Below are 20,289 nucleotides of genomic sequence, written 5' to 3'. Positions count from 1 at the left end.
TAAAGATGAACTATGAAAGCATGTTTAGTTAGAGTAGTATTGTTGAAAAATGTTGAATAAATATCAACAGTTTAGGTCTTAGGGCATGCTTTGTACAACATTTTTTTGTTTAGATGCAGTAATATTTAATTATAAAATTATTTAAATTTAAATATTCATGTTGACTTCTAAGTTCCTATTGATTATTATTATTTATTATTATCAGTAATTTGTTTACAATAATATTTTAAAACGTTTATTTTCATTAAGTACTTACATATTATTAGTTTTATTTCCGTAAAATGGTTTATTTAAAGTTATATTATAATGCTCGCTCCGCTCGCCAGAATACCAAAAAATAGATATATAATACTATTATTTTAGTACATACATTATTTTTAGTATTCTAAGGCCCAATTTCACCGACGACTGTTAAAGTTAATGATCAAATTTTTTCGTATGGGAGGTAACATTATCACATTACCTCTTTCGTTTTTCATATGAAAGAAAGAGAAGACATGACATATTTTTAAACAAGCTGTTAACACTAACAGACGTTTGGTCTGAGTAACCAAATATTAAATAATAATCAATAAAAACTTAATAATCATTTATTGCAAGATAAGGACTAGACACTATAAAATGACGACCGCAATCAGAGACACTTAATTTGTTAATAATTCTAATTTAATGTAGAGTTTGACATCTTCATTAAATTAAAGTTACTTATCATTAAATATTTTTGAGTTCGGCCGACAAAGTCAATTTAATGACAAAAAGCACACAGACTTAAGTCGTTAAAGAAACGTTAGACCTGTGGTTTATTTCTTTTTTCTAGAACGCCTTGTTTGGCTAATATCATAATATTAACCAATAAACAATGCAATTGAAAAGATAAACTCCAGTCAAAATACCTCCATAGACAATAGTGAAATAAATGCAATATTATTACTGGATTGTAAACGCACCTATAATACATTTTAAATAAAACAGTGCAAAAATCAATTTATAAGATTATTTTGATACCCAAAGTAACAAAATCTTTTTTATAATTAAAATGTATGTGTAAAATTATTTTATGAAAGTTTCAATTGATACCGTTTACAAAATATTATACATTATTTTATTTTATCGGCAAAGTATATATTCTAATCATTTGCACTTCTAACATAGTTTGGTGCATAAATAATTAAAATTAAAACATGGCATAGTGAAACTTAAATTATAAGAAATTAACAATATTTACATTAAATAAAATGTACAGGTCTGGCAAACCTTTTTGTTAAATGATTTCAATTTGTAACATAATCGTTCAGTTGTATTTGTTATTAAATTATTTACTCTTTTTTATAGACAGAAGAGAATTGACTAATTTCCATTAAAAAACTTGTCAAAATCCTTCCTTTCGATGCTTATATTTTATATTTTTAAACATTGGTTTGAAACAATGGATGGCGTTATCATGCTAGCTTGTATGTCACAAGCTAGCATATCGCCATACAGAACTATGACGTCACACCTTAGTTACAGTGCCACAGGATACATTTTGCGTGACCAAAATTAACGCCGCCATTGATTTAACCAAAAGTATCGATAACTCTTAACTCTTTCACATCCGACCACGCCTGTTGAGGTCATCTAATTATTATTAGTTTATTACCGACGTCAAAACTAGGGTCTAGGTCAGTATAATAATTTTGAGTGGCAGTTGTTTCGCATCCATGTCTTTCTGTCATGCATGTGACAGAAGTTTTGACGTCACATAAGTCACATTAGAGCATGTGACGTCAAAAATTTGTAGTAATCGTGGCCGAGCTCAACTTGTAGCGGAATCATTTTGAGTGACAGCTGTTTCTCCTGTCAATGTCATCTATCCTCGTGGTACTGCTACTGAATTGTGACGTCATCCGAGATCTTTGTGGCAGTGCTACAGAGTGGTGACGTCACAACTCACACGAGCGTGCTCAACTCGTGAGCGTCGTGGCTCAAGTCGACTGTGGCGGGCGGCACTCCGGGAGTGACGGCGCCTTCTCCGGGCGGTGTGCTTGTCGGAGGCCTGCAATGAAAGGTAAGATTCTAGAGATCATTCTTATATTATAAACGAGCTTTTGCCCGCGGCTTCGCTCGCGTTAAGAAGTATTATTATAAACAAAATTTCATCCCCTATTTGAACCCCTTGGGGTTGGAATTTATCAAAATCCTTTCTTAGCGGATGCCTACGTCATAACATCTACCTGCATGCCAAATTTCAGCCCGATCCGTCCAGTGGTTTGGGCTGTGCATTGATAGATCACTATGTCAATCAGTCAGTCAGTCACCTTTGAGTTTTATATAGATATAGAAGATAGATGAAAAGCGCATATGTCTGTCTGGTTGTCTGTCGATTACCTCCTCACTGATAAACTGCTGAACCGATTTTGATGTAGTTACATGACAGACAACATTTTATAGTAACACGCTGCGTAAACCCTATTAGTAGATAAAGGAATAGAGTTTATTCACTGCAGTGCAAAATCGCTCTATACTATATTTTTTTTTTATGAAATAAGGGGGCAAACGAGCTAAACGGGTCACCTGATGGTAAGCAACTTCCGTCGCCCATGGACACTCGCAGCATCAGAAGAGCTGCAGGTGCGTTGCCGGCCTTTTAAGAGGTAATAGGGGAGGGTAGGGATGGGAAGGGGAGGGAAGGGAATAGGGTAGGGGATTGGGCCTCCGGTAAACTCACTCACTCGGCGAACGCCGGTTTTCTATGAGGACGTGGTATTTCTCCGGTCGAGCCGGCCCATTCGTGTTGAAGCATGGCTCTCCCACGTAAATATCAAACGTATATATCGAAAGATACCTCATTTAACACCTCCATCGTGGCTATCGCAGACACAATAGATTGTTTGGGGATTGATGGGTCAATGACTATAATTTACCTTATAACATACGGGCCTCCCGGCTGCAGCAGCGTTATAGGATGAGCATACGGTGCGGTCATGCTGTGGAAGCTATGATTCCCCGTGTTATTGAGATGACCATTCATCACCACTCCGTTGGTCATCTGCGAAGCCCCCGTGGCGTTCAAATCTGGGTTTCTGAAGGCCTTGACTAAGTTTGTCTTCTCTTTCTGCCACACGAATACGTTGTGGACCATCGCACAGCCGCAAAATACTATCCCGATGCCGATGAATACGGAAGTGACGATCGCTGGTGTCGAATGGAACTGGATGAACGTGTACAGGATTATACCTGCAATGGACAACGTTGTGATTAGAAATTACGGGCGCACGTGTAAAGTTGCGTGTATTAATGGGAGGAGTATAATTTTATTAATTCAGTACGTAGAGTTGTGTGTAAACACCAAAAATATCCACAGCCGAGCGTCAAACTCTTTTTGCGGAAGTCTGTTAAAAAAGGAGGGTTTCATAAAAAGGTTGGGAAACCCTTTTTTATGAAATAAGGGGGCAAACGAACAAATGGGTCACCTGATGGAAAGCAACTTCCGTCGCCCATGTACACTCGCAGCATCAGAAGAGCTGCAAGTGCGTTGCCGGCCTTTTAAGAGGGAACAGGATAATAGGGGAGGGTAAGGAAAGGAAGGGAAGGGAATAGAGGAGGGTAGATAAGGGAAGGGAAGGGAATAGGGGAGGGTAGGGAAGGGGATTGGGCCTCCGGTAAACTCACTCACTCGGCGAAACACAGCGCAAGCGCTGTTTCACGCCGGTTTTCTGTAAGAACGTAGTATTTCTCCGGTCGAGCCGGCCCATTTGTGCCGAAGCATGGCTCTCCCACGTACCCTGGTCTAAACCACGCTCTCAATTGTATTATTGGAACTTATAAGATGAAAGAAAACATCAATAAAATGAGGTGGCAATTACTGATTCGATATACTTATTCTTACTGCTTAGTTTTCTAATCTAGTATCTAAATAGTTAACTTTAAGTAGAAGATAGTTTCGTTAATGTGCTTCGTATTTTCACAAAAATATATTATTTACCTGTTAAAAATACTGGTATTGATATGAAGAAGCCACCGACAGCACAAACCCTGGTTATCGCTGACTTTTGCAGGTACTTGTTTGATCTGAAAAAAGGAGATAAATTAGGTCAGTTCCGATAATACAAGAAACAATGAATATTTATTGGCAATATATAAAAAACAAAGAAGATTAATGTCTGATTCAAGGAAAATCTTAAAACACCATAAACACTCTCTCCGCAATTTATTTGCCTTCAAACCTTTGCCATCTGCATTTTTTTTAAAGAATATATACTCTTATATATAAAATTCTTGTGTCATAATGTTAGGCCGCGTACTCCTCCGAAACGGCTTTACTGATTTTAACCAAATTTTATAGCATATTCAGTGGGTCTGAGAATCGGCTACTGGGCACTTATTATATTGATAAGTGCATTTGTTGAATAAATAATAGTAAATTATTACAACTTGAGACTGACGACGACCATTGTTTGTGCGACGGGATAGCGATGGACGTTCCCATGGTGACATACTTATTTAGTCACTTCAATAAAATAATACGGACGAAATACTTTATATGGCTAAGAAATGTTTGCCAGGACAGCTAGTAAGAATATACTTACAATAGATTCAAAAATGAATTTTGCTCAGGAATTTGATTCAAAATACGAAAATGATAGTCATGATTTTATAGTATGAAGCGGGTCGAAATAACTTGTTTTGTTAACGGATTCTCTTCAATGAAAATAGGGTTGTCAAATTCCATTTTTTGGTTAATTTTTGTCATCAAGTATTTAAGTCCCATAAAATAATTGACGCCAGAATAAAATAATTGAATGCTAGCGGTGCTAAAGTTTACTTATTAAAATCCATTTACAAAGTAGCAAATGAATCATAGATTACAGAATTAGAAAACTATTTTCGAAACTCGTCCATTATCATTAGCGAGACGTTTTAGCTAAGACATACAGTTTCCTGTTATCGATTTTCTTTCCTGTTCGATAGCTAAAGTTGTGTCTTGTTGTTGACTTGGTTACAATGATGTTTCATTGCTTGGTTATGATATTTTGGAACGTGGACCTAACTACCCGCGGGGCTAAAATGGTCGCTTTGAAGAATCATAATATGAATCATAACATGATTCATTTTTCTAAAATCGCAAAATGCAACTCTGCTTGCAATTCATTTCTGTATTTTTGTACTGATTTGACATAATATGTCAGTTTGACAGTTTTGACAATTCATTTGCTGAATTGATTGAGAGGAATTGCTAAATGTGACCATTTTAGCCCCGCCGATCAACATCAACTGCAACCAATACCAACAAAAATCTAGAAAATGGTCAATGTAGTTTTCGCGAAAACACCAGTAATATTATTTTTGTTGTAAACGATTAACGAAGTACTTAGTGTCAAGTTACAGATTTTTTTTTGACTAGCTTTTATCTTTTTCTTTTACCTCAGATAGAGAAGGAACGCTAGGCAAATGTTGCATTAAAATTAACTATTATTAGGATTAAAGTGCTGTTCTATTGAATTAATCATCATTACACCCCCGACCTTTGCGATAACAGTCGACCCGAATACCTCATAATCGGGTCACAACACTCAACTTGTTTCTTAACGGCGAACCACCTGCCAACGGTCGTGCTATAGGGTTGGCACAGACGAGTTTTTAATTTCTTTTTATATTTTTTTATTGGGGTTGCAGAATTGCTAGTTGCAAAGTTTTTGTTGCAATTTATAAGGCACCATTTGCAAAGATTGCTTGGAAGTCATATGAATGTTTTCTTTTAAAAGTAGTTAGAAAATACATAACTCGGCAATAGAATTTAACAACCATCTTTACGATTCAAGTGCTAGACTATCGACATAGTCGCAGAAAACAGCTATTCTGCACATGATAATTGTATGTAATTGAACAAAAAGTATCCATTCTTAGACCCCATAGCCTATATCCCATACCATTGGAGCGTATCGCGCCGTTGGAAGACCGTTAAAACACATCTGGTGCATGGTCCTATTTATGGATGGGCTCATGGCAGCTCTGGATTTATATATAGGCAGTATAGGCCATGGCCTATGGGCAGCAGCGTCCTATGGCGTGCTAGGGGGCGGCAGCGTCGTAGGATGGCAACAGAGTTCGTATATTATAGGGGCGGCAAAATTAAAGTGGCCTATACTTAACTATATAAATCCGGCCTTGATTCATGGGTGTTAACTGCTAGCTTAATGGGTCCCAAGTCTGAACTCCAGCCCCGGATTTATAAATAGCCAATAGGTCGTATAATATAGGCAGCAGCGTCCATACGATGCGATGCGGGGAATGACATAATATTTCGTACATAGGGCGCGCGCGGGCGGCGGAAATAAAGTGGCCTACATTCATAGAAAATAATAAATAAAATCGGCGTTCCAGACCTTAGAGGTCAAAACGTCTAGTCAGTAATCGTCCTTCAAGTGACAGCAATTCCACTACATACTATGTACTTAATAGTACACATAGACATAAGACATTCTTTCTACCTTCTTATAAGTTAGCTATTTAATTATCTTATCGCCATTTTAAGTCGCTGTATAAGATGAAACTAAGTTAATACTACTAATAGATAGTGCTTATTGACTAAGTAGGTAATCTATATTTGCTGGATTTAAGGAATAATATAATAAGTAGAACAACTACACAATGACTTATAAATCTTATAATATTGTTATTCTCAAATAATGATAATTCATACTAATAATACTAATATTATAATGGGTAAGTGTATCTGTCTATTACCTCTTCAGTCTTCACATTTAAACCGCTGAAAGAATTTGGATGAAATATATATTTAATCCCGAAAGGACAATAGGGTAATTTTTATCATGGAAAAAGTAGAGTTACCGAGCAACCGTAGAGAAAACTAATTTTAGCGTAGTAAAATGCTGGCATAATCTACAATAATTTTGTGATTTGTAAGTTAATTTTTATCAAATCAGCAACATAATAAAGGTACCTACAGTTTAATTATTTTATGAAGTGTACTAAATTCAAATTATTTTTTGTACATTTTTCTATAAGGCCAGGTACACAAGTTATACCAACTCTCTAACGGCTCTACAATTTAGTCGTGTGCCTCTAGCTTTATGATCCAGCGAGACTATTTACTAAATAAGGATTATCTCCGCGATTAAATGATATAATTGTTGTAATGTAAACAAACAGCGATATAAATTGATGGCTGGATAAGGTTCTGTTATCAGAGCGGCCATGTTGATGCAGTAATCACTTGTCAGCTGAGTGGACCGGTTTCGTGAAGAATTCCTCGCAGGTACTTTGTAAGGTGAGTAGAGTCAGCATTTGACTAAATTATAACTGTTCTGACTACTGCCGCATCCAGAGACATTTCATGACAATTTAACTTCGAGTAATGAAGAGTTTGACTGAAAAGTGATAAATGTCTAAGTATGTAATAGGTTATAGGGCTTATGTCAAAATCTTCTTTATTTACAGTCAAGTAATTTATATTTGTCTTGCGGCAGTAAGTGTAGTTATTAACGTATTTAATAAAATCGTTATAGTATTTTTATGACAGCTAGGTTGTGCGTATAAGCACAATAGACATAACGACCAGTAGTTCGACTGCAAAGAGACGGACAGGATTCAATATCTGTCAAATTCGTCGGGTTTCACTAGGATTATGAACGGAATGTGCCTCGCGCTGGCTGATATAATTTATTTCTAAATATTTAAAATAAAGATTTCAAAATAGGATTCTGACAATTTTAATCACATGTGCCAAAACACAAACAACAATACGACCAAAGAGGAACACGTCCATCGAATATGTCATAGTTTTAAATTCGTAGGTAACAAGTTAACAACCCTAGCGACGATTTTCGTCATAATACGTCAAATTTAAAAATTTCAACATCAGTTCTAAGTCGGCATACTCTATCATTCTGTCTACTCTGGTATAAGGTGGGGAATGGGAGATAATATTATTATGATAGATATTAGATATCACGTTATTTACATACATATTTGATAATATATGCGCACGTAGATAGGTACTTAGTTACAAGAAAATACTTACTAGGTGTTGTTAAGTTTTGTTAGCTTTTTGTTAAAAGAAATAGCTGCAAACTACTTTAAGTACCGTAACCACCATAACAATATAATATGTTTAAGAGCCTGCTCAAAAATATCAAAGCACGCTAGCCCCGCCTCCACACCCCGCTATCCTCCAATCGTGATAATATACCTAATGATTCCATTAATCGTGCTCCCGAGCATTGTGCTTTGCGCCGCAGCCTGCAGCTAATAGTGAACAATATCGCGTAACAACGATTCCCGCATGATAGCACGAAAGTAAAGGTCGTAAGTCCCAAAAATGTTTTGGGACTTACGACCTTTACTTTCGTGCGCAAAGCACAATGCCTGGTGGCACGGTTCATGGAATCATTATATCACGATTGGAGGATAGCGGGGTGCGGAGGCGGGGCTAGTTTGATATTTCTGACAGCAGGCTCTTATAACAAAATCATTCGTCCATATTACGATTTTGCTGACTCTATACAAAATATATCCAAGCACATTCCTTGCATCCAGTTTTGCCGCGTTTCTTTCGGTCATCCCTATCGGAGAAATGGCGGGAATTGTTTACCTGTCATTTTTATAAATCGAACGATTATTTTGACAGCATTGGCGCCATATTCTGAACGAAATTAAACAGATGGGAAATTAATGTTAATTTCGCTGATAAAATGTACCTAATGCAGCTTCGATTGAAGAACAAGCACATAATTATGGTACTTGAGGTTTGAAATATGGTTGATTTTCAAGCGCTTTAATTAATTAAAAAAGGTTTACGTGACTTCCAAAACGCAAGGCCGTTATTTTTGCCATTCTATTTAAGTATTTAGTTTGGAATGTATTCGAATAGCTGCATGACTCTATCGAAATGTGAATGATGAATAGAATTCCATTGGAGTTTTTGCAATTTTTTGTGTGGCACAGGTAGACGTTCGCGTATTGTAGAGCACCTTTTTTTAGCAAAATATCTTTTAACATCAGACTAACCCTCTTACAATCCTCTTCCTAATAAAACTTACACAAGTATTAATGTGATAATAAGTATAAGCCCAATGTTTTATGTACTGACATAGTATGTACTACGTACTAGACTCGACAACGCAACGCAATGCTTGGTCACATTCAACGTAATCTATATAGCAGCAGTGCACTTAGTCGCCCGCGAGCTCTTCTGCACGCCAGACGTACCACAATCAAAAACAAAACCAAAAAAAGTCGCAAAAATGCCTAATTGTGGGTTAAGATACTGCAAAAATTATTCCAGTAACACTTCCAAATGCAACGGAATAACATTTTATCGGTATTAGCATTCTTATTTAATTATTTTCAATTAAAATACGAACATTCAATTACTAGGCGAAGACGCGCGCCATTTTGCATTGTCGTAGAGTAGTAGATTCAGAGTGTAATGTAGGCAGAATACAGATCTATGATAAGACGACGATGAATGAAGTACTTACTCACGTAGACGAGTTTGTATTTTGGTAATATGTATTTAAAATATGTACATTATACATGCGTACATTATAATAATTTTATTATGGTACATATTTAAGTAATTTAAATAAGGTAATTAGCTATAGTGGACTATGGATCCATATTAATTATAAATTTTATAAAAAAGTGAATTTTTATTTTTATTTTATCCACTTACTCAAATAGATTCTGCATTCATCCGAGTGTAGGCACAAAACTTTGTCACTTCTGCAGTACTGATCTATAGCAATCACCGCCCCACCCCGCTCATGCCTCAAGTGCGACATGTTTTTTGTTCGCAATAGCTGCTCTAGTACGTAGTTCTTACTACCTCAGTGGTTTTATGCGTTATTTTTTTAAGAATTACGACCACAATAAACTAGCTGCAGTTATATTTTAGGCATAATAAAATTAATTAATATTACTAACGATTAACCTTCTGACGCCATTTTGTAATCATCAATGGTTCTCAGAATTCCAATTTCAAAATAATCCGTAATCTGATTAATGGCATACCCAAGGAGACGCCTTAAAAGGTATTTCCTTGAGGAAATGCGCGGTCGGTGGGTAAGGCTTCATGGCGTAAAGGTATCGGGTTACAAAACTTACATCACATAAAGAGGTTATAAAATTTCAAAGGTTATTGATTGGTATATAATACCTGTGTTAGTAACATTAATTAAAGTTATAAAAAAATTATTAGTGGAACCTACTTAATAATAATAATATTAAACTTTGTTTTGGAGTCCATTGAACTACGTTGACCACGCCTTTTGACTTTTCAGGGATAATTCTTGTTACAATATTTTATTACGTAAGTACTAAATAGACGATGTTTTTTCATTACATTGTTTAGTATTTTTGTAATTCTGTAGGTAAATATCTAATATTATTATTCTCACAACTTCGTTGCGACGACTTAAAAAGGGCACACTTAAATGAATGCGCAAAGGCCGATTTGTATCTAACTGATTAAGTACATGTTTTAATTTGTATGTAATAAAATGATAAAAGAAAACCGGTCGCAGTTCTCAGGTTTGTTATTTTAATGAACTGGTAATTTTATGACGTCCGCTGTCCCTAATAAGTTTTAAAAGTCTTAAGAGGTATACTTAAGGTAGGCTTTTAATAAAAAGAAGTAAGGGTGGGTTGCACCAGAGGCGTCAGGCGTGGTTAAAGTTATGGTCAAAGTTATGGTTATAGTTAAGGCTAACTTTAACTTTAACTTTGACCACAGAATTTGACAGATGAGAGTTAGTCCGACAAGGCTTGAAATTAACGTGGGCGGGGGCGCTGCTGGTAAAGGAAAACTGTCAAAAATTGCGTTTTTGTATGATGACAGCGTTAGTTCCTTTTTTCGCCACGTTCATTTAAAGCCTTGTCGAGCTCAAGGTTATGGTTAAATATGGCGGCCATTTTTTACTTTAACCAAAGATTTGACATTTTACATTGTAGACTTTATAGTTAAAGTTACAGTTATAGCTAAAGTAAGTTGGTGCAACCCACCCTTAACCACTACATTAAAAAATTTCTCGTATAAAATAAGTGAAATAGTTCAATGTTATTTGTACATAATTATACAATTCTTTCAATTCAGCAATAACGTTATGTGAAAGGAAATATTGAGAATCATAATATTATTTAAGTAAGTATCCAAAATTGGTAGAGTCGTAACGCAACGCTTAAATTCTTGAATGTAACCTATGAACCAAGCTAGCACGAAATGCCAACGAGCTTATTAATATAACTCTTAAGTCTTACGGCCGTACTCAGAAACATATTTTAATGATTAACTTAATTTTATGAAGACTGACAGGAAATGAATGAAGTTTATGACAAAATCTTTATTAAGTTTAAGTTAAGTTGTCATTATATTTGTATGTGCGCGACCGCTAAAGGAGTGAGCACACTGAGACGGGCCGTGCCGGGGCTCAGCGTGCCGGGGCGCATCGCAAAAATCCGCCTCCATACAATTTGTATGGAAGCGGATGCGCGTATCGCACATTGTGCCGGGGCGCATCGGCGCGGATTTTTGCTCGGCGGATTTCCGTCAATGCGACACGGCCCGACAAGACCCGCTACGCCCTGGCAAGACCCGCTGCGCCCCGGCAAAAGTGTGCTATAGCAAGCGGCGCGCGGATGTGATGCGATGCGGCCCGGCAAGCCTCGGCTCAAAATCCGTCAATGCAATGCGCGCCGACCCGCCCCGGCACAGTGAGCGTTAAAATCCGTCAATGCGATGCGACCCGACCGGCAATAGTGTGCTATAGCGCATTTTGCGCTGCGCTGCGCCCCGACCCACCCCGGCACGCGCCGACAAAGTGTGCGCGAACCTTAACTCACTAGGTTACAAGAATTAGGGCTAACTGCAGTGCGAAGCCATAAATGAGAGTGCGTGTAATACAGATGTGAGCTACCAACTTTACGACTTACTAGGTTAGTCACAAATAGCCTTACTAGGTAATACTGGTTAAAGGCTATATGCAATGTGAGTTCATTCATATTATAATATGACGTAATATCTTAGGTGGAAGATAGTAAGTTCATATTAAAAATATATCCAAGACAGTTTAAATCTTATTTTTATTCTTTATTAGAATTCCCTATTCGAATCCTCCTTATCGACATTTTGCGTAATATAATATTATATTTTGTGAATATCCTGTAAGCAACATGAAAATGAGTAAGCTCCACAAACATGCATCTTGATTTTTTTTAATTATTAATGTTTTTGCAATAAGGCCAAAGGACCCTAAAATACAAAAGACATAAAATTTTATTACAGTAGAGGTTAGAGGATAGTGGACCTCTCAGCGAACGCTTTATACTGACTGCTCAAATTTATTTCATCCTCCAATAATTATTATTACCTTATGTTTCCAAATAGGTAATATTAAATATTGATATTTAATTTTAATTAAATATGCAGACAAAACAAAAATTCAAGAACTAAATTAAAAATACATTATTATTTATTATATTCTATTCATAACGCAAAAAAGCGACATAGAAACGAGATCGAGTTTTAGTTCCGTAAATCGTAATAATACCCTAGCCCGCCCACAAAACGTGGAGTAGCGAGGCTGGTTTTATACAACTGTATTTCCGGAATTCATATCAATATGGTAAGAAATAAAGAACTTATCTTGTCAAAAAAAACTATTTCATTTTTTGTGTATACCGCCTATTTTTTATTGAGGTTTTGTTAGGAAAACCATGTTTTTGAATTTTTTTAGGACATGTCCATATTAATCAGTAAAAATATAAAGCAGATAAATTGCCATTTTTTTTCTTATATGTCGCTTCTTTTTGTAGATTTAGTTTTATTGTAATTGTTAAACACAGCGTTTTTAACACTATTTCTTTGTCACACGCCGCAGCCCGCAACAATGCGTTATCGCCATTGCTCAGATTTCAGGCTTATTTTCTACTGTTTAACAAAGTCAGTATATTCTACAGTTAAGACAATAGATATATTTTATTTCAAACAACCGGAGCGTCTCGCTAACAATGCGGCCAGCTAATATTAGATTACCTAGGCATAATGCCACATTACGAAACTCTTAACCTGCCAGAGAAACTCATTAGATCTTTTACAAACCTGTGATGCTTCGTTAATTGTTGTACTGAATGTTTTGAATTTTGTTTTCTTGTCTTCGCTAGAAGCTACGTGTAAATTTTGTTTAGAGTTTGTGTGAAAAATAAAAAACTTTTTTTATTATATATTTATACATTTAGGTATCTCCAACTTTTTACCTCTTTTTTAGAATTTAGATAGAGCTCCAGAATATCAATATTAAATATACAATTTTACTAAAAAGCCTAATTTGATATAACTTTTAGTAAACTCTACATTACATTAGTAAAACAAAAAAGATATTAAACAACTACTGACCGAGTCAGTAATAACGACCTCTAGATCTTTGGTGATATACAAAGACTAGATTTAAACTTCTATTTAAACTCAGTAGACGTCTTTGATGATATATGATAAAATCGCTTCCTGAGCTTGGCGATAAGGAATGTGGGCCGGAAACTCAGGGGGTGATGCACGACCTTGGACAAGGCCTTACCATTGACCCGTAACATTCATTCAAAAATATCGAAATGCCCGTGAGAGAATAGCTTTAACACGAAAAGAGTTGCCGCTCCATAGAACAGCCATGTAAATGCATGCAGTTATAATAATTATTAAATGACCCGTCCTTATAGTATGTTTTTTATGTAATTTGTTATATGTTTTTTTTATTGCCTTCAATAAAAGTTTCAGTCTATAATGCTATACATATACATTATACCTACTCAGCTGTGTACCCGAAGTTTTGGATGCTGTAAGTTAATAATCGGCCAAGTGCGAGTCGGACTCGCGCACGTAGGGTTCCGTACCGCTATTGAGCGAAAGTAGGCAAAAATTGTGTTTTTTTGTATGGGAATTAAATATTAACTTTATTTTATTTTTAGTATTTGTTGTTATAGCGGCAACAGAAATACACAATCTGTGAAAATTTCAGAAGTCTAGCTATAGCGGTTTTTGAGATACAGCCTGGAGACAAACGGACAGACATCGAAGTCAGTAATAGGGTCCCGTTTTTACCCTTTGGGTACGGAACCCTAAAAATTACCTTAGTAGTCAGTAGTCACTGCTTCTATTTTATGTAAAAAAAACTAACACTTAGAAATACTCCCATTTTTTATTTTTATGGAATTTTATGTGTTATGGTATTGTGACTTGTGGATAATTCTTCTGAAAACTAATCAAAACTCTTTATCACAAGTAATCCTTACTTAACGGGGATGCCTCATGATTGTATTTGTTACTGTAATTTGAGAAATACAGATTTATTTATTTATTTAAACAACAGATTGTCCGTAGTAATCTCAAATGTGTTAAATAGTTAACCTAAATAAAAAGGTATGTTGACACCAACAAAGCCATTAAGTAATCTATAACTATGATTGGAATTATTTGAGTTCGGTGCCAGCCAAGTCGTAAAAATTCGGTGCAGAGGCTCTACATTTTTAATGAATTTATTTAGTAATTTAACTTTGAAAACATTCGGAACCAGGTAAAATTTTAGTCTGAATCCTAATTATGTTTTTAGTATTCCTCTTTTATCTTTAAACATTTCCACGCACGCTATTTAGTTATGGTAGCCATTTCAAAGCATCATGTAGGAATCAGAAGATAACCGGTTTTTTTAATACTTAAACTTAAAAATTTTAGTACATTAATTAATACATTACATTAAAAATTTTTCGTACCTAACTTAAATGTTTAAAACGTTTAAAAATTCAATCCAAGTGCAGCTAGCTGTTGTAAAAAAAATACTTTTTAACTCTATTTTACTTGTCAGTACCTAATTGTCGTAATAGTTAAAACTTTAATAATGAAACTTATTTTACAGGCTCCATGATCCATACAACTAAAAATATTAATTTTTTTTACTACAATACCCCATGAACCATGGCATAATGCCTACATATTATACATACATGGTATATGTAAATATGTTGTAAACGAGCTCACGTTCCCACGCCAGATACAACTTACCCATCCGGAGTCGTCTGTACCGTAATAATTAAACCACCTCTAGAACCGGAAAAAACCTGGCCTGATAAAAAGCATTGTCGTTAGCTCTAATGGCTGAGATTTTGCTACTTATATGGAGCTTTCCTAGAAAAGGTCTCAAAGGAATGGGATGATGGCTATCAAGATTTATGCACTCGTTGTCATGTTAAAAAACATGTTATTAAAAATAGCCGCATGCATGTGTGATGTGATCTTGTGACAGTGATCAAATAACACAGTTACGCAGTTATAGCACCGCTGCAATCCTGCATCATGCTATCGAAGTGTTCTTATGCCGGCTCTTGATATAGGCGAACGCGTTGGCCAACGCGTCTGCAGACGCGTTGGCAGTGCGCTTGCAACGGCGTTTGTGAGTAATCCACACATAGGAAGGTCGTTCAGTATGCTTTGGATCGCGCCAATGTGCGGACGGATTCAAAATGGATGTGTAGTCGCTAACAGCTGCAGCTGTTTATTTATTCACAGCTTATAATTACTTTGTAAATGTGGACAAGAAAAAGTTTTTAAAGAGTATTCTGGAAATAAATAAATAAAAGGCGAGAAAACGTAACAAACAAAGAAATAAACTCACTTTTACATAATATTTTATAATATTAAAATAATATAAGTAATTATTTTATTACCTACTTATTATTTATTAAATTATTACATACAAAAATTATTACATATTATAATAATTATCATAATTATAACTCCGGGCAAACTGATCGCGCGGCCTATGTGTGGATGGAGCGCGAAGCTTGCGACAAATGTCCTTTGATCTTTTGCCGACATTTCCGACACGCGCGGCAAGCTCGCAGATGCGTCGGCCAACGTCTAAATACCTACGGCCAACGCGCGAACGCCCGTTCTACACATTGGGCCAACGCGTCTGCAGACGCGTTGGCCAACGCGTTCGCCTATATCAAGAGCCGGCATTAGCGTAGCGGGTAAAAGACAACTCAAATGAACAAGGGCGTTGCCAGCCGATGGCGCAGGGGGGGGCAAGTTGACTTTACCTACTACAGTCTACAATTCATACTTTACTCACTCTCTATAAATGAGAAAAGTAGGTATGAATTGTAGGTAAAGTCGACAGCACATGAAACTTTTCACTTGTACTACGAGCCTTACATCGATTACCAGATTTTAATATTATAGTGGTCGTTGCTTTTGCATTATATTTGGCAACGTTTTTTAGAGTCTCTAGGGGGGGGGCAGCTGCCCCTCCCTGCCCCCCCCCCCTGGCGACGCCCTTGCAAATGAATATGGTGGTTTTAACTTTTATTAGATCTAGCATTCCATCTTCTGACTGAGTGAGATGGAATGCTTTATTTTGGGTAATTATGGCTAAGTACGTCATTAATACCTTCCGTGCTAAGTCTTTAGGGGATACAAACAATGGAATACGATTTCGCGTAGCTAATTTTATTTGGCTTCAATTCAACGCAGACGGTGAATATTATTAATGAGTAATGACTCATGTTATTCCATTCAATAAAGTAAATGTTTAAGAATTTTTAGAACAATGCACGCTGTTATATCAGATGATATTATTGTTATTAATTTTTCTTGGAGACGTCACGTTTTAGCAAATGAGAAGCCTTGAAGTGAATTTGAGCGTTTGAATATTATGTTTAATTAAATTAAAAATATAATATTAGATCAGAGTCACCGGATACATTAACAACACCGGATAAGAAATTAGAAAATCACTTTTTATTTTTATTTTTAGAAAGTATTAATATCACTCGAATAAAAATATGACATTATGTACAGCCCAAGGATTAGGCTGTACATAATATATTCCAAAAAAGAATATTTTTCTGAAATCGTAAAAAGTCTAAAAAATCTAAAAATTAAAAGAACAAATCCCACAAATAAGTATTAATATTTTGTTATTTTTGAAAAAAATGCTCATCAGAAACGCCAGACAAAGCTCTAAATAGTACACCGAATATTGTCGGTTAACCTAATTGTAAATCTGGTACGCGTAAACACATCTTTACGTTAAGCAACGTTTACACGCGCGATAAGGGAGCATGTGTCAGAAATGGCATCAAACGAAAATATGACACAGATTCATGGCGAGAATACATCAGTGCAATGAAAGCTGCACCAATTACGCAATACTAAATTATAACGTGGTTAAACTAAATTTATCATTTTCCTGACGGCAATGTATATAACTCGTATTTTCGGCCCTCTATTTTACATGAAAAATAAAAAAAAATACGTTTTTTAGAACATCTATTTCATAGTGGGAAACACCCTACACGTCTTAGGTAAAATTGTAACAGTTTCCCTAAAAATAATAATATACTGCGTAAGTGTTTAAGAGGATTCCACACCGCCATTTTTTCCATACAAACGTTGTCCCCTGTTTCCTCCCTGGATAATGCTAGTAGAGTTATAATTTTTTTCCTGAATATCTACGGCCACTAATACAATGTCCCTATGTTTTCTTTTTTTTTATAATTTAATTATTAAATAAGATATGAACGTTCAAAAACCCAAAAAAATGGCCAGATTTTCCACTGTGTTCAAACGTCCAGAAAACAGATTTGGATAGATTATACAAAAAAAGCAAAACATAGGAACACAGCTCAAGCCTTTTTTTAATCTTTAATGAAAAAAGTACTTAAATCGGTTAAGTTTTGGAGAAGGAATCAGGGGACAACGAATCGTTGATTTTCTGGATTTTCTGCAGTTGTCTCTATCGCGTTCTGCGGTATAGGCTTGAGGTAAGGGAGACAGCTATAGATATTACACGTACTTTTTTTCATTTCTCTAGCCGCTGTGGTATCCTCTTAAAGCTTTGGTAATTGGTATGCAATAAAAGGCGTATCATGCAACCGAGTGGCTTTAAATATTATTGACGGGATCATTTTATTCGCGGTTTTGTAACCAGTTTTTAACAGCAGTAATCTGAGCGTTTTTGTGCCAGCACGATGGTTCTCACGATCATTATAGATTATTGAGTGAGTAAAAGTTAAAAAACAAAACAAAACCTTTGATGGTTATTTCCATGTCAAAATTACTACCGTTTTGAAACTAACAACTTCCGAAAATGGAGGTTTTATGGTCGTCTATATAATATTATACTATATATTTTCTACTGTTACTTCAACAATAATTAGGTAATTAGTCTGTTGAAATGTTTTAAAATCATCCCTATCGTATCTGAATTCTGAGCTAATTGCTATTATTATTATTATTAATTACTGTGTTAATTGTTACTGCATTCAACATGGTAAAGTCAACATCCAAAACCATAAAAACCAGTTCACGGCGGATACCATATCAAAACAGAAGGCTCAAGGCTGTATAAATAAAAAGCTGTCAACTTTTTCTTCCAATAAAATACGTATGCGTGAGAAACTAAAATAGGAATCAGATGAGTGACTATTAATTCAATCTCGTTCAGACATAAGACTTAATAAAAAACGTATTTTTTTCATATTATAATTACTTAATTGTTTTTATTTTTTTAATACATTTAAAAAAATCTAAATAAAAGAATAATGTTAAAATTGCATTTTGATCCATGACACCCTATTAGACTTAGACAATATAGAAACCAATGCAAAATAAAAAACCTACATAAACTTGTTGAGCTAGAATAATATGTCGAAGGCAGGTGTAACATAAAGTAAGTGCAATGGATTAAAATAAAACCCTAGGCCCACGTAATCTTAGGTTATCAACCGCATTCATCGCGAGGAATCCGTTCATGACTTTTTTGAAATAGGAATGTGCAGAATCAATAGGCATGATGACTATTTTTTTTTCTTATCGGTAATTGAAAGATACTTACGAGTAAAAAATAGAAACATCGTTGAAAGAATGACTCTGATAGCTTAAAAATTCACCAACATATGACAATTCAAATATCTCATAAAAAAGACCTGCCCGAAACGCTCTATACAAAGTGCTACGAAAGTATGACGTCAGTCTTTCGTAGTTTGTACGCATCGGGAGACAACTTTGTTCGACAGGTATATTAAATATTGCGTTTATGAAAGTGGTTTCATAACAAAAGTTGCTTTTAATTGCATAAGTTATCGAATTGTGTACAAATATTAAGAAATTTAATTGAAAAAAAATTCGACTTGAATATCCAACTTTGAAGGCACAAAACAAAAAAATACAAATGCTATCAAGCTTAAATTTTGGGAATACTTATTTTTTACCGTGATTTCTTTATTTTATTTACAAAATTCGCTAATCTTTGACCTTGTCATCATCCCTATTCGAAATCAATTTGAGATAAGAACAAGGGCATCGCCAGCCGATGGCGCAGGGGGGGCAAGTTGACTTTACCTACTACAATTCATACTTGTCTCATTCTCTATATATGAGAAAAGTAGGTAAGTATGAATTGTACAGTACAGTAGGTAAAGTCGACAGCACATTAAGCTTTTCACTTGTACTACGAGCCTTACATCTATTACCAGATTTTAATATAATAGTGGTCGTTGTTTGCATTATATTTGGCAACTTTTTTAGAATCTCTAGGGGTTTTTTTAGAATCTTGGCGACGCCCTTGGATAAGAATCAATTCTACTGATTGTACGAATTCAAACTAGGAATTCGATAAATTTAAACTAAGTATATATTTTATACAAAAGATTTATACTTTTTGGCGCCACATTAATATATTTATTCGCATAATACCTAGGTATTATTCGTCTTTAATTCGTAAATTATTAAAACAGTTACATTTTCACCACTCAGACCAAAATAATAAAAATACTTTTTATTTGGTCTGAGTTTGGCCATAACAATTTTATATCGAGAAATGTAGAGCGTAAGACTTGTGTTGTGACTTGTGGAATAGAATTCTCACGGATTTAAAATTCCAAAGTTTTTTTCTATGAATTTGTATAAGTACTACGATACGTGCTCTTAATAAAACGTGACACTAGTCACTACACACTACAAACCATTCCGACAGGTACTCATTGTAAATAAATTATATTTTATTGCAAGTGAATAACTTCGTATGGATCACACGTTTGAACGATTTAGTTACACGTTGAATGAATGGAGGCCTAAATGAGCTAATTTAGAAACAAAAATACAATGCTTAGCTACAATTTACAATTAATTAATAGTACTTATTAAAAAAAAGTAGGTACACACATTTATATTAATACGCGAACGAAAAACTTTGTAACCCTTATAGTTTATTGACAGATTTTTGAGTGACAAGCCTACAG

The 20,289-nt window shown here is 35.2% G+C and overlaps 2 protein-coding genes across 2 annotated transcripts in view; one reads left to right on the top strand and one right to left on the bottom strand.

Moving 5' to 3' along the window:
• Window positions 1-1,489: 1,489 nt before the first annotated feature.
• Window positions 1,490-20,289, bottom strand: part of LOC121734073 — a 33,622-nt gene continuing 14,822 nt past the window's right edge. Inside the window, exons 2-4 of the mRNA XM_042124486.1 lie at window positions 3,965-4,050; window positions 2,904-3,216; window positions 1,490-2,035 (exon numbers count right to left, since the gene is read on the bottom strand). Of these exons, the coding sequence (XP_041980420.1) occupies window positions 1,930-2,035; window positions 2,904-3,216; window positions 3,965-4,050 (505 nt within the window). The 3' untranslated portion in view covers window positions 1,490-1,929. The remainder of the gene's footprint in view (window positions 2,036-2,903; window positions 3,217-3,964; window positions 4,051-20,289) is intronic.
• The window catches only part of LOC121734072 (spermine oxidase-like), a 38,196-nt gene continuing 25,101 nt past the window's right edge, over window positions 7,195-20,289 (top strand). The window contains exon 1 of the mRNA XM_042124485.1: window positions 7,195-7,270. The gene's annotated coding sequence lies outside the window, so the exon portion shown is untranslated. The remainder of the gene's footprint in view (window positions 7,271-20,289) is intronic.

This window comes from Aricia agestis, chromosome 15, assembly GCF_905147365.1.
Source record: "Aricia agestis chromosome 15, ilAriAges1.1, whole genome shotgun sequence".
Taxonomy (NCBI): domain Eukaryota; kingdom Metazoa; phylum Arthropoda; class Insecta; order Lepidoptera; family Lycaenidae; genus Aricia; species Aricia agestis.
Note: the sequence above shows the minus strand (reverse complement) of the source record. Positions and strands in the feature narration are given on the sequence as shown.